Raw genomic sequence first — 20,113 nt, 5'->3', positions numbered from 1 at the left:
TCCTCTGCTGTATCATCCATGTGCTCTCTGGCAAACTTCAGACGGGCCTGGACATGCACTGGCTTCAGCAGCGGAACACGTCTGGCACTGCGGGATTTGATTCCCTGCCGTTGTAGTGTGTTACTGATGGTGACCTTTGTTACTTTGGTCCCAGCTCTCTGCAGGTCATTCACCAGGTCCACCCGTGTGGTTCTGGGATCTTTGCTCACCGTTCTCATGATCATTTTGACCCCACGGGATGAGATCTTGCGTGGAGCCCCAGATCGAGGGAGATTATCAGTGGTCTTGTATGTCTTCCATTTTCTGATGATTGCTCCCACAGTTGATTTTTTCACACCAAGCTGCTTGCCTATTGTAGATTCACTCTTCCCAGTCTGGTGCAGGTCTACAATTCTTTTCCTGGTGTCCTTCGAAAGCTCTTTGGTCTTGGCCATGGCGGAGTTTGGAGTCTGACTGGTTGAGGCTGTGGACAGGTGTCTTTTATACAGATGATGAGGTCAAAACAGGTGCCATTCATACAGGTAACGAGTGGGGGACAGAAAAGCTTCTTACAGAAGACGTTACAGGTCTGTGAGAGCCAGGGATTTTCCTTGTTTGAGGTGACCAAATACTTATTTTCCACCCTGATTTACGAATAAATTCTTTACAAATCCTACCATGTGAATTCATGGATTTTCTTTTCACATTCTGTCTCTCACAGTTGAAGTGTACCTCTGGTGCAAATTACTGACCTCTGTCATCATTTTAAGTGGGGGAACTTGCACAATCGGTGGCTGACTAAATACTTAAAAACGTTCATTTTGTGACCCAGAAAGAATAATAAGAGTAAAACTAACTAGCTGCCGCCATTGTTGGAAACGATGGGCCGCGCTATGAATTCTGGGATACAGCTTCTTCTTCTTCGGGGTTTAACGGCAGCTATCATCCTTCTTCATGCAGTGCTGCCATCTTCTGTTTCAGTCCGTTATTACACTCTTAAATCCTACTACTTATTCCTTTGTCTTTTGGGAGCTTACAAAGCTTCAAACGACGCGTCGACTATTAAATTAGTCGTTGACGATTTTGATAGTCGACGTAATCGTGACTAGTCGACTAATCGTGGCAGCCCTAGTGACCACTGACACAGATTTAGAAGTAAAACAATGTGAGAATACCTAAAATATATTGTTAAATCACTAAATTCAGTTAGAATAGCAGTTAGATGTACTTACTGACCAACAGTTACTTGTGAGCAAAAGTTAGTTTTATGAATAAGAATATATGTCACATTAAAACAAACAAACAAAAAACAAAAGTAGAAAAACAAACAATCAAAACACCAATAATCAATATTAGTGTCAGGTGGAACTGTGGTGAGGTGAGATCATGGTGGAGTGTGGGGCTAGTGAACACTGCTCTGTTGTATAGCCTGGCTGGGTAACAGTGCCAGAAACAGGTAACACGCTGAGTTGCAGGGTCACAGTTCTTTTAAAAATGTTTCCTGGCTTCAAAACGTTCCTGTGGCACTAAAGCAACAACAGCACTGAGGCAACTCTTTGGCTAGATGCCCTGGAAGTTGCCCCCGTGACTTACGGCATTAAAAGAAATTACCAGATGGAGGAAATTCTCCTTAACACAAAAACACAACAAGTTCCAGCCGTTCCAGCGCCGTCGTAGACGTCTGATGGGTTGGAAAGTATGAGATCCTTAGAGAGAAGAGACATCCTGACCGCCTTCCATCAGTCAGGCAGACCATCTCACATCAGGAAATAATCTCTAACATTTAATTTGCAGTTTGAAGACAATAAATCCAACAATTACGCCATTGAATATTTTCACTACCACAAACCAGTTTCCCCTCTTTGGATTATTACAGCTACTGAATTAAATCTTTCTGTGGCAGACCAGTCAGCTGAGAGGTATGAGGTTTCGAAGGGCTTGTGCGCATGAAAACAGAAAACGACAGCATGACGGATACCTGACTCAGACAAAGAAGCTCAATAATTTGAAGTTTGCATTTGCTTCTGGGTAGGCAGAAAGACAAAAGGACCACCCACCATCCAGATCAACATGACGCAACAGGATATACCGTGGGGCTAGTGGTCCTTACAGTGCAGACAAATACCTTTAATGTCTTAGTCCTCACACAGGGCACAAAAAAGAGAAAACTCTCATGTAGGGTTACATCATGGTCTAATCAGATCCCTCCAGTGTTTGGGAAAATGGCTTCTTTTAAACTGACAATCTGGCTCCCAAGAGGCTATTGTTTCAGCACACAGCCATGAAGCTGTGATTATGGGGAGCTGGAAACTGAGTCTGAGGTTTTAACCAAGAAGGCGGACGTGTTTAAGCTACTGGTATCTAATACGTGAAGTGGACTTAGTTCTGTGAGACTTCTTAAATGCATCCAACTAGCTTCAAGCAGATTATTTAACACGCTTTTAAAAAGACAAATTACATTCAATTCAATTCAATTCAATTTTATTTATATAGCGCCAAATCACAACAAATGTCGCCTCAAGGCGCTTCATAGATACAGAGAAAAGCCCAACAATCATATGACCCCCTATGAGCAAGCACTTTGGCGACAGTGGGAAGGAAAAACTCCCTTTTAACAGGAAGAAACCTCCGGCAGAACCAGGCTCAGGGAGGGGCGGCCATCTGCTGCGACCGGTTGGGGTGAGAGAAGGAAGACAGGATAAAGACATGCTGTGGAAGAGAGACAGAGATTAATAACAGATACGATTCAATACAGAGAGGTCTGTTAATACATAGTGAGTGAGAAAGGTGACTGGAAAGGAAAAACTCAATGCATCATGGGAATCCCCCGGCAGCCTACATCTATTGCAGCATAACTAAGGGAGGATTCAGGGTCACCTGGTCCAGCCCTAACTATATGCTTTAGCAAAAAGGAAGGTTTTAAGCCTAATCTTAAAAGTAGAGATAGTGTCTGTCTCCTGAATCCAAACTGGAAGCTGGTTCCACAGAAGAGGGGCCTGAAAACTGAAGGCTCTCCCTCCCATTCTACTTTTAAATACTCTAGGAACAACAAGTAGGCCTGCAGAGCGGGAGCGAAGTGCTCTAATAGGGTGATATGGTACTACAAGGTCATTAAGATAAGATGGGGCCTGATTATTTAAGACCTTGTATGTGAGGAGCAGGATTTTGAATTCAATTCTGGATTTAACAGGAAGCCAATGAAGGGAAGCCAAAACAGGAGAAATATGCTCTCTCCTTCTAGTCCCTGTCAGTACTCTTGCTGCAGCATTTTGGATTAACTGAAGGCTTTTCAGTGAGTTTTTTGGACATCCTGATAATAATGAATTGCAGTAGTCTAGCCTGGAAGTAATAAATGCATGAACTAGTTTTTCAGCGTCACTCTGAGACAGGATATTTCTAATTTTAGAGATGTTGCGCAAATGGAAGAACGCAGTCTTACATATTTGTTTAATATGTGCGTTGAAGGACATATCCTGGTCAAAAATGACTCCAAGGTTCCTCACAGTGTTACTGGAGGCCAAGGTAATGCCATCCAGAGTAAGAATCTGGTTAGATACCATATTTCTAAGCTTTTCAGCGCCGAGTACAATGACCTCAGTTTTATCTGAGTTAAGAAGCAGAAAGTTAGTGGCCATCCAAGTCTTTATGTCTTTAAGACATTCCTGCAGTTTAACTAATTGGTGTGTGTTATCTGGCTTCATGGACAGATAGAGCTGGGTGTCATCTGCATAGCAGTGAAAATGTATGCTATGTCTTCTAATGATGCTGCCTAGGGGAAGCATGTATAATGTAAACAGAATTGGTCCTAGCACCGAACCCTGTGGAACTCCATAATTAACCTCAGTGTGTGAAGAGGACTCTCCATTTACATGCACAAATTGGAGTCTATTAGATAGATATGATACAAACCACTGCAGTGCAATACCTGTAATACCTACAGCATGTTCTAATCGCTCTAATAGAATATTATGGTCAACAGTATCGAATGCTGCACTAAGGTCAAGAAGGACAAGCACAGAGATGAGTCCACTGTCAGAGGCCATAAGAAGATCATTTGTAACCTTCAATAAAGCTGTTTCTGTGCTGTGATGAACTCTGAAACCTGACTGAAACTCTTCAAATAAACCATTCCTCTGCAGATGATCTGTTAGCTGTTTGACAACTACTCTTTCAAGGATTTTTGATATGAAAGGAAGGTTGGAGATTGGCCTATAATTAGCTAAGACTGCTGGGTCTAGAGATGGCTTTTTGAGTAAAGGTTTAACTGCAGCCACCTTGAAGGCCTGTGGTACATAGCCGATTATTAGAGATAGGTTGATCATATATAAGATCGAAGAATTAATCAATGGCAGGACTTCTTTGAGCAGTTTTGTAGGAATGGGGTCTAAAAGACACGTTGATGGTTTGGAGGAAGTAATTATTGAAGTTAACTCAGAAAGATCGATTGGAAAAAAAGAGTCTAACTTAACATCAATGGAACTAAGAGTAGCTGTAGATAATATTACATCTGTGGGATGATTATTGGTAATTTTTTCTCTAATGATAAAAATTTTATTTGTGAAGAAGTTCATGAAGTCATCACTAGTTAACGTTAAAGGGATGGTTGGCTCAACAGAGCTCTGACTTTTTGTCAGCCTGGCTACAGTGCTGAAGAGAAACCTGGGGTTGTTCTTATTTTCTTCAATCAGTGATGAGTAGTAAGCTGTTCTGGCTTTGCGGAGGGCTTTCTTATAAAGCAACAAACTATTTCTCCAGGCTAAATGATGATCCTCTAAATTTGTGACACGCCATTTCCTCTCCAGATTACGAGTCATCTGCTTTAGGGTACGTGTTTGAGAATTATACCACGGGGTCAGGTACTTCTGATTAGAGACCTTAGTTTTCACTGGAGCTACAGTATCCAGAGTCGTACGTAGTGAGGAGGTGAAATTATTAACAAGATAATCGACCTCTGTTGGGGTAGCGTTCAGATAGCTGCTCTGCTCTGTGTTGGTACAGGGCATTGACGATGATAACAGTGGCTGGATTATATTCTTAAACTTAGTTACAGCGCTTTCAGAAAGACATCTACTTTGATAAAGTCCACTCTCCACTGCTGCGTAATCAATTATTGTAAATGTAAATGTTATCAAGAAATGATCAGACAGGAGAGGGTTTTTAGGAAACACTGTTAAATGTTCAGTTTCTATGCCATATGTTAAAACAAGATCTAGAGTGTGATTAAAGTGGTGGGTGGGTTCTTTTACATTTTGAGAGAAACCAATTGAGTCTAACAACAGATTAAATGCCATGTTGAGGCTGTCATTTTTAGCATCTACATGGATGTTAAAATCACCCACAATAATTATTTTATCTGAGCTCAGAACTAAATTAGATATAAAGTCTGAGAAATCAGACAGAAACTCTGTGTAAGGCCCAGGTGGACGATAGATGATAACAAGTAAGACTGGTTTCTGAGTTTCACAGCTGGGGTGGACAATGCTAAGCATCAGGCTTTCAAATGAATTAAAAGTCTGTCTTGGTCTTTCATTAATTAATAGACTGGTGTGAAAAATTGCTGCCACACCACCCCCTCGACCTGTGCTTCGAGATTTCTGGTAGTTAGAATGACTCGGGGGTGTTGATTCATTTAAACTAACATAATCATCCTGCTGCAACCAGGTTTCTGTAAGGCAGAGTAAATCAATTTGTTGATCAATTATTAAGTCATGTACTAACAGAGACTTGGAGGAGAGAGACCTAATATTTAATAATCCACATTTCACTGTTTTACTCTTTGGTTCAGATGTGGATACTGTATTGTTCTTTCTTTGTGATTGTTTAAGTTGTTTGTTGCTGGTTTTTAGTTTGTTTTTTGTCTTTTTGGAAGCAGACACAGTCTCTATGGAGATGGGTTTTTGGGGGGGTAGCAGGAGGAGAGAAGCTGCAGAGAGGCGTGTAAGACTGCAACTCTGCTTCCTGGTCCCAACTCTGGATAGTCATGTTTTGAGGGGTTTAATAAATTTGTCGATATTTCTAGAAATGAGAGCTGCTCCATCCAAAGTGGGATGGATGCCATCTCTCCTAACAAGACCAGGTTTCCTCCAGAAGGTTTGCCAATTATCTATGAAGCCCACATCGTTTCTGGGACACCACTCAGACAGCCAGCAATTTAAGGAGAACATGCGGCTAAACATGTCACTCCTGGTCTGATTGGGGAGGGGACCAGAGAAAACTACAGAGTCCGACATTGTTTTGGCAAAGTTACACACCGATTCAATATTGATTTTAGTGACCTCCGATTGGCGTAACCGGGTGTCATTACTGCCGACGTGAATTATGATTTTATTGAATTTACGTTTACCCTTAGCCAGCAGTTTTAAATTTCCTTCAATGTCGCCTGCTCTGGCCCCTGGAAGACAATTGACTATGGTTGCCGGTGTCTCTAGCTTCACATGTCTGAGAACAGAGTCACCAATTACCAGAGTTTGACCCCCGGCGGGTGTGTCACCGAGTGGGGAAAAACGGTTAGACACATGAACGGGTTGGTGGTGTACCTGGGGCTTCTGTTTAGGACTACGCTTCCTTCTCACCGTTACCCAGCCTTTCCCCAGCTGCTTGGGGTCTGCCGGGGAACAGCTAGCGGGGCCTACGCTATCTTCGGCTGCACCAGCTACAGGGGCCTGGCTAGCTAAGGGTGAGAGCAGGGTGCAAAGCCGAGTCTCCAATTCAGTAATCCTGGCCTCCAGAGCTGCAAATATGCTACATTTGTTACAGATATCATTACTGCTAAAGGAGGCCGAGGAGTAACTAAACATCTGACACAATGAGCAAGAAAGTGCAGAAGGGACAGGTGAAGTAGCCATGGTGCTAACGGGTCGGCTACGAGCTAAGCTAGCGAAACAGTACAGAGACAGTGAGTGAATACTATAAATTAGGTAGTGAGTACACAGAAAGTGTGCTTCGGATGAAGCACGTGAAGATTATACTGTGAAAAAAGAATGTATTTAAAAGTTGTTAATTAAACTGCTAAGCAAATAAGCTACTCAGAAACACCACTGTGTTTGAGCAGGAACAGGAAGCGATACTATACCACAGAGCGAGCGAGCGAACACCAAGTGACAGCCTGGCTACATAAATATATGTAGCCAGTTATGAAAAATACCACAAAAATGCAAACATTAAAATTAGCTATATACTCATGAAAGTTTAAAAAGTAAAAGTTAAACTTTGAGACATGTTCTAACCATACATCAGAGAGGCATACATCAACAGGGCATGTCGATTTTCCAGCTTCTGGGAACAAGAGATGTTTTCCCTTTTTTAGCATGGAGGTAAAATCCGATTTTTGCTGTGTTTCCCACAAGCTGTTCATGAGTTTATTTATTGCTGTACCAAGTCAAAAGCTAGTGGTAGGAATAACAAGTGATAAAACTGAGAGCTTACGTTTAGGAATTTCCTTCAAAGAGTTTGTTGCACATGAAAGAAGTCAGAAGGCTCCTTGTTGATGTGATGATTATTTAACCAGATCTGTGATGGTTTGGAAAATTTGATTTCCCCACCAAGACGATTCACTAAAACCCAAACAGACCCGATCCCATTTCGGGTCTTCTGACTGCCAAACCAGGGCATATTTGGATGGTCTGGCTCAGCCATAAGTTGTGCAATTCCAGCTCAGCTCAGCAGAAAATACCAGAAGTAAATGGAAAAAGGAATTGTATAACACTTGAACCCCTGAGGGAACAAGCCTCTGTTAGCTTTTCCATTCTTGGGAGGTACTTCTCATTCCTGCTTCAAATGTAAAGCTGACAGATTTCCTACTGTGTCTTGTTAAGACAACATCACGCAGAGCACAATATATAGTAAACTTTAATTTGATGTTGCAAAGCATCACCTCCAATTATCTTTTGTCTCTGCTTTCCAAATCCACAAACAGGACATTTATAACACCAAGCTGCCAGTTCTGACTGACTGTAATGGTATGTTGTATCACCTTAAGAGTGTATCACTTCATTGCCAAAGAGTAATACACCTTAACAAGTTGTTTAGAATTGTGGACATCTGCCTGCGGGCTGATATAATGGAAATTGTTCTCAGTTCTTTTTTTCCATAAAATTTAGGCTCTGGAAAGAAGACAGAAAAGGTCTAGACATATCATAAGGTTTGTTATGTAACTGTTCCTTACACCTTTATTCAGACATGACAGCAGCTTTGCAAAAATGCAAAGCACAACAGTTATGTTTCTACTTATCTCTACAGTTTAAATACAAGTAAATCTGCCAAATAAATTTACTTTTGTGCACAAAAATGAAAACTGAGTGCCAAACATTTCTTTTGTTTGCTTAAAAATAAAACAAAACAAAAAAACACTTCATCCACTTTGATAATATGATATATTCTTCCAAAGTGTATAAATGTATTTCCACTTCCTATGGGTAAACTATATTCAGAGACTGTTGCTGTGTTCTTATATCATGTTTACCTCAAATTTTCTGATCGCTAGTCTTCAGTAATATTGATCTAAATGAACTGTCTGCCAGTCCTTCACCATCACCCTAAAATCTCTGAGAGGGCAGGCTCAACTCCACCCTGTTGTTTCAATTAGACAAACGAAACTGCTACAGCGGCTGTACAGTTGTACTATCCTTCATTAACCCAGTGCCAATGTGCCTCAGAGAAGAAACCATTCACACTGATGTAAAACAGTTAATGTGGCTGAGAAGGGAGGGGAGGTGACAGACCTACCAGTATGTTCTATATATAAAGACTTGAGCATACAGGAGTCTAAATCTAACTATTCTGGCATTACTTCAAAGCTCCTGATGAAAAGCACATGACTAAACTCTTAACAATGCCTTTTCAAACTTAGTCCCACAGGCCTACAGATGGTGTGATCACTCAGAGAATCAAGAGCTCTTTACTAAAACCGAACCTCTCACCCTTACCAGTGGAAATTTTCCGTTGGTGGGGGTGTTCAGGGGACCACTTCCCCCCCCCCCTTTTTTTTTTCCCAGAGAGGAAGGGTGATGCTGTTCTTCGTTCACTGGGAATGTATTGACTGAGGATCCAACTCTCAGCCTTCCAGCTGGACCCTGCTGCTGCTCTGCTCACTGTGTGGGGTTTAAACCAGGACATAAACACACCTGACAGCTGAGGTAGGACACACCCTGGATTTATTTATTGTTTATAAAAACACCAATTCATATTTCTAATGCAGCAAGCTAATGGTACTGTGGTCAGTTAGCAAGACTTCTGTTGTTACCTTTAAAGTTACTAGAGGTGTTTTGGTAGAGCCAAATTACTAGGCTGCAAATTCTAATCTGCCAATTTTAATTTAAACTGCTGATGGCTATGGCAGGGCATCCTAATACTGATAAATACTTACTTGCATGCAATAAGATCGTGCTTAGATCATTTTACAGTGAAGTTAAGTTTATATGTCTCATGTTGAAAGACCATGTCTAATTTTAGGCTTTATACTGAGAAGAGTAATAAATTTATGCATTGCTTGGGGTCTTTGCTCATTTGACAAAAAATACAAAATACGGTCATGGTACCAATAATAAATGCATAAATGCAAGGAAAAGGTAGTTTATAGTTTCTAATTAAAATTCCTATGCCAGATGTATAGGAGACGGCTCTAAAAAGGGTATCAATATTTTTAAAAAATCCCTAAATTAAAAAGAAAAGGTTCAGGCATAAATCCGATTATCAATTAAGTGTTGACTGTCAATGTATCTATTTCTTACTGATTATTTCTGAAATCATCATCAGCATGCCCAGGACTTTTGGTTTTAGCTTCAGTTTTATATTTGGTGTTTGTAAAGTGAATGTTTAGACTCAGGACAGATGATCAAAGAGAACAAGACATCTGATGTTTAGAAATGGAAAATGACGAGTATTTTCTGACCTTTTCATGACTAGACATGTAATAATTGAGACCAAGTGATATTAAAGATAATTACTCAATGTAAGTGGTAATAAGATTATGAGAGTCCTAATGAAAGACATCTGGTGTGAATACTTATGAAATGCCTCTTTAGATGTAAATATTTGCTACGCCAGTCAGACTGGAGTTAAGTGAATTTCTAAGGTTTCAATGGTTGTTTGACTCAGTGAAAAGAAAACAACAACAAAGAAGAATTATTCCCAACTTACTGCACAATTGGAAAGCATACATGAAGCATTTGATGTATTTATAGTATTTTTTTTTTTTTTTTTTTTGGCTAAATGTTCACATGTGGAACACAGACAGACTGGGGGCAGAGGAAGGGGGTCGGTGCTGTGCAGTATTTGCTGTCAAAGCAGGATGCTCGACCACCACCACATATTTGTGGGTGGACTGCACGTTCAACTGCACGGCTCAGAATCCATCAAGATTAGCAGAAGCACGGAACCAGACAATGTCAGCCTCTCTCTGCTGGTTATGTGAATATGTAATCGAGGAGGATATATAAATCATGTTCTGAATGCCCACAGATGGTGAATAGGTGAGAGCTGGAGAAACATTTATGTTGGCTGCAAGAAGTCCTTTCCAGAGGAGGTTTTGAGAGCTCCATGGAAACACTGGTAGAAAAAAAGGGTAGCACTTATGAAAATTGATCTCTCCAGGAAGTCCACATGCACTTTCAAATGTACTGTTTTAGTAATATTCTTAAATCAAGCTGTAAAAAGGAAATTTAACTCATGCACTAAAAACTGCTCATGTCTATGGTGAAATTAGTACTAGTTTTATATAGCTCCAACACCACCAACAATGTAGAATGGTGGTTCCTATAAAGCTCTGACTGGATTGTTTTTAGGAAAAAACACAACCCAGGAAAAACTGCAGCATAACAGTCAGAATGATCAGCAATTATACATTACAGTGGTTCCTAACTGTGGCACTAGCTGCAGAAGTTTTTTTAAAGTAAAAATGTAGTCAAGAAAAGACTGATAGATCAGTACATTAAAAAAAGGTTGGAATAGACAGTTCTCAGCTAACTAAATACTATATCCTGTAAGTGTGCTTTATACTGTGCCAGAACTGTTTTGTTCTGTTGTTTTCTATTCTGGTAATTAATTAATACAGTTTTCTTGTGATGCTATCAAGTTCAACCTCCACACTGGGGACTACTTAAACATTCATTTTTTCATTCATTTATCTGTCTTTCCTAGAGTTCTCCTTGGCTCCTGTTTAACCACAACTCTAATAAAACCATGAGGATCTTCCTCTTGCTTTGCCTGCTGGCACTAGGCAATGCCAAACCCTACCAACCAATCAATGTTATGGACTACCTGAAAAACTATGACACAAAAATCCATGAAATCATGATGTCAGATTCAAATGATGATGACGACGATGATGATGATGAGGACGATGATGATGATGACGACGATTACGATGATGAGGACTGTCCAGCTCATTGCCATTGCTCACCCAGAGTGGTGCAGTGCTCTGACCAGGGTTAGAACACACTCAGTCTGAAGTAACTCATTATGTTACATTATGTTACTGTAAACATGGAGTGTGCTGAAACACATTCTATTCAAAACTCTATGTTAAGTCTGCCATATAAGATGATAGGTAAGGCTAGTGATAATCTTATGTTTATTCCAGTTAAATTCAATGACAAAAAAATGACTATGGTTTAGTCTGGCCTTATTAAGTTACTTCTCTATTTCTGGCACTCATATACATAAAATAGAACAGCAATCATGTAGTAGTTGCTGTATTTGTCTATGTGAAAAAGGTTTTTTAAAATAAATATTTATTTTAACATCAGTTTTATAAAAGGATATCAGCAATCTCTGCCTTGCAAGGTTTTAGGATTTATCTACCACTGAAAACAGTCTCCAAAATCCAAAATTCACTTGAGCATTAATTGCTAAAAAAAAATAAATCTTAATGACATCTTGTAAGACATGCTTGCCTAAACCTTGCTGATTAATAGCAGTTGGGTGGTGCATCACCATGACCACAAACTGTAGAGGAATATCTGAGATAGTACTTTGCTGATTTGGGTTTACAGGAGGCATTACAGTATATAAATTTAAAAAAGTGATCAGGACTAACAACAATTTGACTGTTAAACTGTTGTCATATAACAAAAAAATATGAATGTTAAGACACTGATGAAATTTGGCATCATATATACATCTAATGTGAACTTTCTAAAATGTAGGGGCAATGCAGCCAAACAATTTTCACACACAACTCACCAGTGGAACAGGAAAGCCTTCATTTCCAGCATTTCAAAAAACTAAAATTTTCTATTTGGTTTTGTGGTCCAAGTTCTAGAACTAAAGTACATTAAAGAAGTAAAGTACATTAAACTCCAAAAGCCCAACTTACAGTAAAGTGGGGCTCTCTTATACTTTGGTACTAGGATTAAGCTATGAAAACACCCAAGGGTCCACTGCCAATCACTCCAATAACTTAATGTTTTTTAACCAAACTTTCATATACTATTGGCACACGCAGCAGCAGCTTGTGATTTTTTCTGAAATACTATGCTATATATATTTGGTATAATTACCCCAGACATATGACCCACTGATATTTTATCAGAGACCTAGGATAATCAGAAAGACAACAATTTCTTTTTCACATGTGTATATCGGTTAAAAAAACCCAATTACTTCCATCATTTCTGATCCAACTATTTCCTTTAAATAGGCATTTATGTTTTTTCTTAACAGGTCTGATATCTGTTCCTGATAAGATTCCAGAAGACACAGTGATGATTGATCTCCAAAACAATGATATCACTGAAATCCAGCAGGATGACTTTAAAGGCCTCAACAAGCTTTATGTAAGACATCCTTTAAGAACTAGTTTACCCTGAGCATGGTGCACTGAACATCAGAACTACTTACTGTTAACATCTAATATATGAGAAGCATGCCAGCAAGTTAGTTACAAGCAAATGTAGTAACTGAATGGCATCAGTCCACCTTAGAAAACCAAACTACATAAGCAAATAAGTTCCAGCCACATTATGCATCCTCCATATGTTATGTAGAAGTACTACAAAAGAATGCAAGTTTTAGCAATGCTCATATACTGCACATGGATGGGAATGCATTACATCATTAAAAATAATACTGGATAACTGGACATACCAATCTTTCTACTAAAGATTAAAAGAGCTGACTCAAACATACTGTATCCACACATCAGCACAGCTCTTCTGCTTTAAGCTGGACAGAGTGGAACTCTAAACTGACCTCTGTGACTGAGGCCTTTGTTTATTTGCAAATGTCCTGTTGTACAATAACCCAAGAATACTAAGTTAGGTGAAGCTCATAGGTATATTATTAGGTTTGATGGTATGTTGTCTTAGCATTTACATTTACAGTTATTCCCCCAGTAAACCCTCTTGTTTAAAAGTTTCCATGAATTAGGAAAAATCCAAGCCGCAATAGCTCAACGCGAGGGCAGGACTGCATAGTTTCTTACACTTAATACAATGCAAAAATGTGTATGACTTCTGATTATGCCAAAAGTAATGATCATGGATAGTTTTGTCTATAATGAAATCACAAGTTACCGCAAAGAGATCCATCATGCCTGAGCTAAATGCATCACAGCTCGACAGGAAGTCAGAAGGGGAGAAAATGCAGCATTTTAAATGAAATATTGCACTGGGTTCATAATTAAACACAAAAGTGAAGCATAATTTCAAGAAAGGATGCAGCATAATAATGGTTTGATCTTATCAGCTTGTTTTCATATTTGCTTGGAGCCAAAATTGTACCTGAAACTAAAACTGGATTAATTGTGCAGCCCTAAGAGGCCAAAATGAAACATCAAAGTCACTTAAGTCAGTACGGTACAAAATCTGGTAACCATTAATTGTTAATGGTACACTTAACACTACATAAATTCAGACCTAATGACACATTAAATAAAACAATTAGAACCATAAACCATAAATGTAAATATTTCTGCTAATAAATAAATTATGTATGTAATTTGCAGTTTAAACCCTACAATACTCATGGGTCAATATGGGAAAAGTTGACTGTGGTTATAATATTATATAATGTCCAGCTGATGAGGTCTTTTGAAATAAAAGTGGCCACATTTTTTGTTCTCCCTAGAGCTTTAAACTGAGACACACCAAAGACAAAAAACAGCAAAAATTAGTACTAAGGCAACAAGAACAGACCTGGTTCTGAAATTTAAAATGAATCACATTCAGCCCCAGGATATCAGTGACTGACCATGCTGTCTTGTAACTGTTACAGCTATGAGATAGGGAGAAACAATGCACTGATATCAGTCCAAGAGCAGCCTTCAAGGAAAAAAAAGAGCTACTTTTTATAAAACTCTGCTGAGAGAAGCTTTATCTTTGATCTGTAGACAATGTTTTCTCAGCTGAGAATAAAACACATCATGGCCTAAAACACTGAATAAAACCAGAACTTCATGCTATTATTGTGGTTAGTCACAGTGCTTGAATAGTGCAACTGACCAGCATCTTGATAGTGCTGAATGTTGTTTACTTCATAGTCTGCTCATTGTTTCAAAATGTAATAAAGTCTTCATTACAATTCAAGTCTCACTATTGTAGTACACTACAAAAAAAGCACAACATAACTTGAGCAAATCATAAATGTTTTCAATCATAAGCATATGTTGTTCTTTGTTGAAAACCTTTTACCGAGCACAGGTTTAATGTTGGCCAGAAAAGTCATTCTTTGCCGTTTCAAACTTTCCATTCTTTAACTTTGTGCAGGAAATGAAGCAAAACTGAATTTGAATCTATAAAGCTCTATTAAAATTCCCCTTTTCCCTAAAACAGGGCCTGTTTCTGATCAACAACAAGATCTCTAAGATTCATCCAAAGGCCTTCAAAAACATGGACAATCTCAGACTGCTGCATCTGTCCTACAACCAGCTGAATGAGATCCCTGCAAATTTGCCTCCCAATGTCATTGAACTCCGCTTTCATGAAAACCAGATCAACAGAATTCAGAAGGATGCATTTAAGGGCTTGAGGAAACTTCATGTGTTGGGTAAGACCCACTTTTAGGTTCTTCTATCTGGTTAACTATAGCTGTTCTCTAAAGGCAGTGGTGTATGGTTCTTCGTTAAGGAAAGGTCTGAAGATTTATTTATTCAGTCAAAAGAGGAATCATCAGGAGGTAATAACATTACTTTAACAGTGAAAGATAATCAAACAGAATGAAGGAATGGCTATAACCTAGATCTGGCATGAATAGTAATTACAGACTTACACAAAGGTCCAAAAAGCTCTTAATCCAACATAATAAAACAAGCTGGTTGCTACTGCCTTTCAACTGCCTTCAACTTCTACTGCCTACTCATACTAATATAGTATTTTATCATCTGCCACCTCTGTCGTTAATGTGATTTAATGTGAATATGTCCACATAGATATGGTGAAACTTTAGGCTTGAGCTTTTGGCTCACAAGAATATTTATACATGCACATGACCTCATTATTTGAAACTTTGACCATGTTTAATAGGAGCACCCATCATCGTAACAGTGTGTATTGTAAGACAGAAAACAATGAAAACCCAATAAATCACCTTCAAAAGACCAGTGGAAAACAGACATAACACTTCATTTGGACAAAGAGTTCTGCCATTACAGCAGTGACAGAATGATACGATCAGTAACACAATCACTTCAAGACCTTATGCGGACCAAGCCAAGATTTTGTTATCAATAGATCATTTAGAAGACTATTGTCAAGACTTTGCAAGCTGCCCAGGCTTATTGATTAATTCTATTTATAGAGAATGTAAACAAAGCTGTCCAGATCTCCAAGAGCAACAGATGAAAATGTCATTACAATAGATCTGTTGTACTTCACTTGATGCAGGTTCTCTATTGAAATAATGAATCATTAATAATAAAACCAGATGTTTTGTGCTTACTCAAATAGAGCTGGGGGCCAACCCTCTGACCAACAGTGGAATTGAGATAGGAGCTTTTAATGGCCTGTCGAGTCTGTATATCGGTATAGCGGAAGCCAAACTAACTTCCATACCAAAAGGTAGGATATCACTCATGTTATGTTTTACTGTTTTAAACAATTCAGTTTAAAAGCTTTTACACTTTTCTTTCTTCTCATACACTGACAGTTTTACACACTGGGACCTAGCTACACAGTAAACTTAGCCATAAAACCACTAACTTCAATTAATATGATGTTGTAATTTGATACGATTTTTGTCAAATCATTACAAAAGATCGTAAGAAATAAAGCATCTTAATGTGCTACTTAAACTGCTTATAATCAGTGTATGTTGTGTCTTCCAGATTTCCCATCCTCCATTACAGAACTGAGTCTGGACTACAACAAAATCTCTAAGGTGGAAATAGAAGACTTCATCAGATATAAAAACTTGCAGAGGTGAAAACCACCAGTCCTTTAACCTATAAGCCGATTTTTTTCAAAGACATCCTTCACTAACGCAGATTTCTACTTCATGCTTTTGGTTAGATTAACTTAACTTTTCAATCAACAGGAATAACTAATTTGTAAACACTGGTGACTGTTTTCATGTTGAATCAAACTGAGACTGAAACATTACTCAAACATTCAGAAATAAAACTGACACCAGAATTAAAAGGAAAAAAAACACTGTCACAATTTATAGTGTTTTCACTCCACAGCATGATACTAATGATTTCCTAAAGACTGATTCTAGTTCCCACCTGCAATCTTGCACCTCCAGGGCACCATAAGTTAGGAACGACAGACCGATATTAAGCAATTATGCAAGATGTTAAAATTTTTTAAGCTTCTATATCTTAATAACTTGTTAATTTTACAGGCTAGGACTAGCTTTTAACCAGATCAAGTATGTAGAAAATGGCAGCCTTGCCAACACCCCGAACATCCGTCAGATCTACCTGGACAACAACCGTATGAGAAAGGTCCCGCCTGGCCTTAGTTCCCTGCGCTACCTACAGGTGAGATATGGACACTGTCACAATGCTGCTACTTTGGTAAATAAAATTAGCAGCACAACTCAAACCTCTGTAAGTCATAACTGTGCAAACTTTATTTGTGGGTGATCTTCCTTTTACTATAACAGATGTTTTAGACCAAATTGACAAAGGCCTAGAGACTCATTGTTGACCCCCTGGCAACAACCGATCAGTGAGCAGTTGTTGGAGGTTGCTAGCTGGCTGTAGGTGAAATTGGTGAAAAAGCTATTGCTATTCTCCATGCACCTTGAAAGTAGCTTAACTTGTACCAGAAACCTCCATTTGGTTTTCAACTATTTCAATACTATTCAGTGAGTAACTGGTGAGTGTCCAAACAGGTTGGGGTCTTCCATGCAAACTATGGGTGAACAGGAAAATCTTCAGCAACCAAAGCAAAGACAACCTAATGAGACCCAGCAACCACTTTCCAACTGTTTTTTAAAAATCATTTCTCCTTCATACTCTGTGGTTGCCAAAGAATTGCTGACCGATGTCTAGGTCTGTTTGGCATTATTCCCTTCAGTGTCTTCTTTACGCGAGCCTATTCTTGCATATGGATGTGAGAGCAGACTATATTTTATATGTCCCTGAGTATGCAGGTTCTCCTCTAATCTGAGCATTTTCATTATTTCATATGAGTGAACTTGAGGGTCATTGCACTACAAGAAAAAAAACTTACGTGGAATGCACTTTTTCAAAACCCTTTTCTGATGATGACAAAATAATTCCTTACTTAAACTTAAAGGTGCAATGTATATAATCCTCTAAAATAATTGCCCAAATTAGTGCCTGGTGTAACTTTTTTCCACTTATATACTCACAGCCCCTAATGTGTAAGAGGAACAAACATGAGAGCTTCCACCACTACTCCAATATAAGAGTAGCTTGAGCAGAAGTTAAAAAAAAAAAAAGTCTCACAGTCATGATATGGTTCTTGTAGAATGACTCAGTCACAATGGAAATAAAAAAAGAAAAATATGTTTGCTGGAATATATTTCAGCCTTCCAAGCAAGACAAGACTCCTTTAACTTAGCAACTTGGAGTCATTAAGTAATGCCTAACAGACCATTCCTCCTATTGGGTTGTGTTTATGAGGTTCCAGTGTAGCAATAAAGCAGTAATAACGCATAACTTTTACTCATGCGTAGTTTGCTGTAAAAAAAAAAAAGAAGCAGAAGAATAACTAACACAAAATCCTGTCCATCTGTTCAGGTAATTTTCCTCCATGGCAACAAAATCAGCAGTGTGGGAATCAACGACTTCTGTCCCATCAGGGACGACAGCAAGAAGAACCTGTACACTGGCATCAGTCTCTTTGCCAACCCTGTTAAATACTGGGCCATACAGCCGGCAACCTTTCGCTGCGTCACCGGACGGAGGGGTGTTCAGCTCGGAAACTTCAGAAAGTAGCGTGGAGGGAAATGATAAAATAAGGACATAGCTGGAAATAATTCTGATAGGCTAAAAACAGATTAAACTCTCCTATTAAAGGGTTAACCGTTAAAAAACAAACAAACTAGAAAGATGTATATTTGAACCTGTAGCACACGGGGAATGAAAGTACCATTTACACCCTGATGACGATGAAAATGATATCAAAAGTTATAACACTAGGAAATGTTTTTAGCAGCTACAAACATCATGAAATAGAAGGATGTCACAGAACGAACAGCATTACAATCAAATCTGAAAACAAGCGCCCTGCTCACCTTTGTAAGGTGCATGATAGGATGTTTAGTTTTTGCCTTATAACTTTTATTCTGTACACTTTCTTAGGAATAAAGCGCCTCCCTCTGGTCACTTTTTGAGCAAAATCACCCAATGATACGAGTGGTATTACATGCTGTACATGTATTGTTTAAAGAAAGAAAATTCTTTTTTTCTTATTATTTTCTTTCTAGTTTTAAAACCGTAAGCATTGTTTAATGAGATGTAGAGTAGAAAAGTGTTTAAGTCTTTGTAATACTTACAAAAACTTTATTTGTATTATGAAGAAGCCATTTTTTCCCCTCAAATTAGATGTTGTAATTATTGTAGAAGAGTCACTAGAGGCCACTAACAGGAGCTGAACAGCTACACCTATACTGAAATATCTTTTTCTTTCAGCAGAAGTCTGTACGGTCAGTGGTGTTGGCATTATTAAGTGCACTTTGCACACAGTGATGAAGTGTCACGTTGAAGCCCCATGTCTGTGGATATTTTACATTATCTCAATGCATGTTTGTTATGTTTTTATTTAGAAGCTGACAGCCTAATGTCAGACTGGATTATACATTGGTCTTGAGGCAAATACGTCCTCTGCAGGACTGGGGATATACTGATTACCTGTAACTAATGTATAAATTTACCCCTGTTTAAGAGAACTATAGCATCCATGTGAACTACAGTTAATTTTAAAATAATAAGATAGGAGGATTCATAATCTGGATATCTGAGAACATCTCATGGTCAACCATGTCCCTGTTTCTTCCAATGGTCTGTGATCTGAAATGGTGCTATATTTATTGAGGATGTCGCTAAATAAAACTGGAACATCTACACATGTAAGTCTTGACTTTTTATTTTAAAAAACAAAATAGGTGAATTTATCATTTATATTTGGGAATCTTAGAATTTTATTAATTCATTTTCAAATGAAAATAAGCTGTATACACATATTCAAAAATGAAACCAAGGAAAGCAAGGAAAGTTAAAGTCTATTTTATATAAAACTTAAATAAAAAATAATAATAGTTTGGTTATATTTGCATAATATAAAATACATACAATTATATTTATAACATCAAGAAAATTATGTGTGAAAATTATGCCTTCAGACATTTTTGACTAATCATTATGAATGTCATTTAGTTTACAAAATATCAGAAAATAGCAAATGTTGCACATTTAAAGGGATTTTCGCCCAAGCTTTATAAAACTATCCATCCATCCATTCGCTTCCGCTTATCCTTTTCAGGGTCGCGGGGGGCGCTGGAGCCTATCCCAGCTGTCATAGGGCGAGAGGCGGGGTACACCCTGGACAGGTCGCCAGTCTGTCGCACTGAATATAAAACTATTCAGTTAAAATTTTTAAGACGGAAAAGAAAAAAAAATCCTTAAAATTTTAGAAAATTGACAAATGTTGAGTCTTTGTAAACTAGAGACATGGCACTCAAAAAATTCCAAAATGCCTGAAATGTATCAGAGAATTCCACAACAGCA

At 38.4% G+C, this 20,113-nt stretch overlaps 2 protein-coding genes across 4 annotated transcripts in view; one reads left to right on the top strand and one right to left on the bottom strand.

Annotated features, from left to right (window-relative positions):
• The window catches only part of cenpp (centromere protein P), a 109,115-nt gene that overhangs the window by 32,735 nt on the left and 56,267 nt on the right, over nucleotides 1–20,113 (bottom strand). The gene's annotated exons all lie outside the window — the stretch shown is intronic.
• On the top strand, nucleotides 8,388–19,483 carry aspn (asporin (LRR class 1)). The gene is made up of 8 exons (XM_085158817.1): nucleotides 8,388–9,113; nucleotides 11,116–11,404; nucleotides 12,640–12,752; nucleotides 14,748–14,961; nucleotides 15,861–15,971; nucleotides 16,238–16,331; nucleotides 16,756–16,894; nucleotides 18,125–19,483. The coding sequence occupies exons 2-8, from the start codon at nucleotides 11,158–11,160 to the stop codon at nucleotides 18,320–18,322; spliced, it is 1,116 nt and encodes a 371-aa protein (XP_085014943.1). The 5' UTR covers nucleotides 8,388–9,113; nucleotides 11,116–11,157; the 3' UTR covers nucleotides 18,323–19,483.

Source organism: Neolamprologus multifasciatus, chromosome 5, assembly GCF_963576455.1.
Source record: "Neolamprologus multifasciatus chromosome 5, fNeoMul1.2, whole genome shotgun sequence".
In the NCBI taxonomy this organism is placed as follows: domain Eukaryota; kingdom Metazoa; phylum Chordata; class Actinopteri; order Cichliformes; family Cichlidae; genus Neolamprologus; species Neolamprologus multifasciatus.
This window is presented reverse-complemented; position numbering and strand designations above follow the sequence as displayed.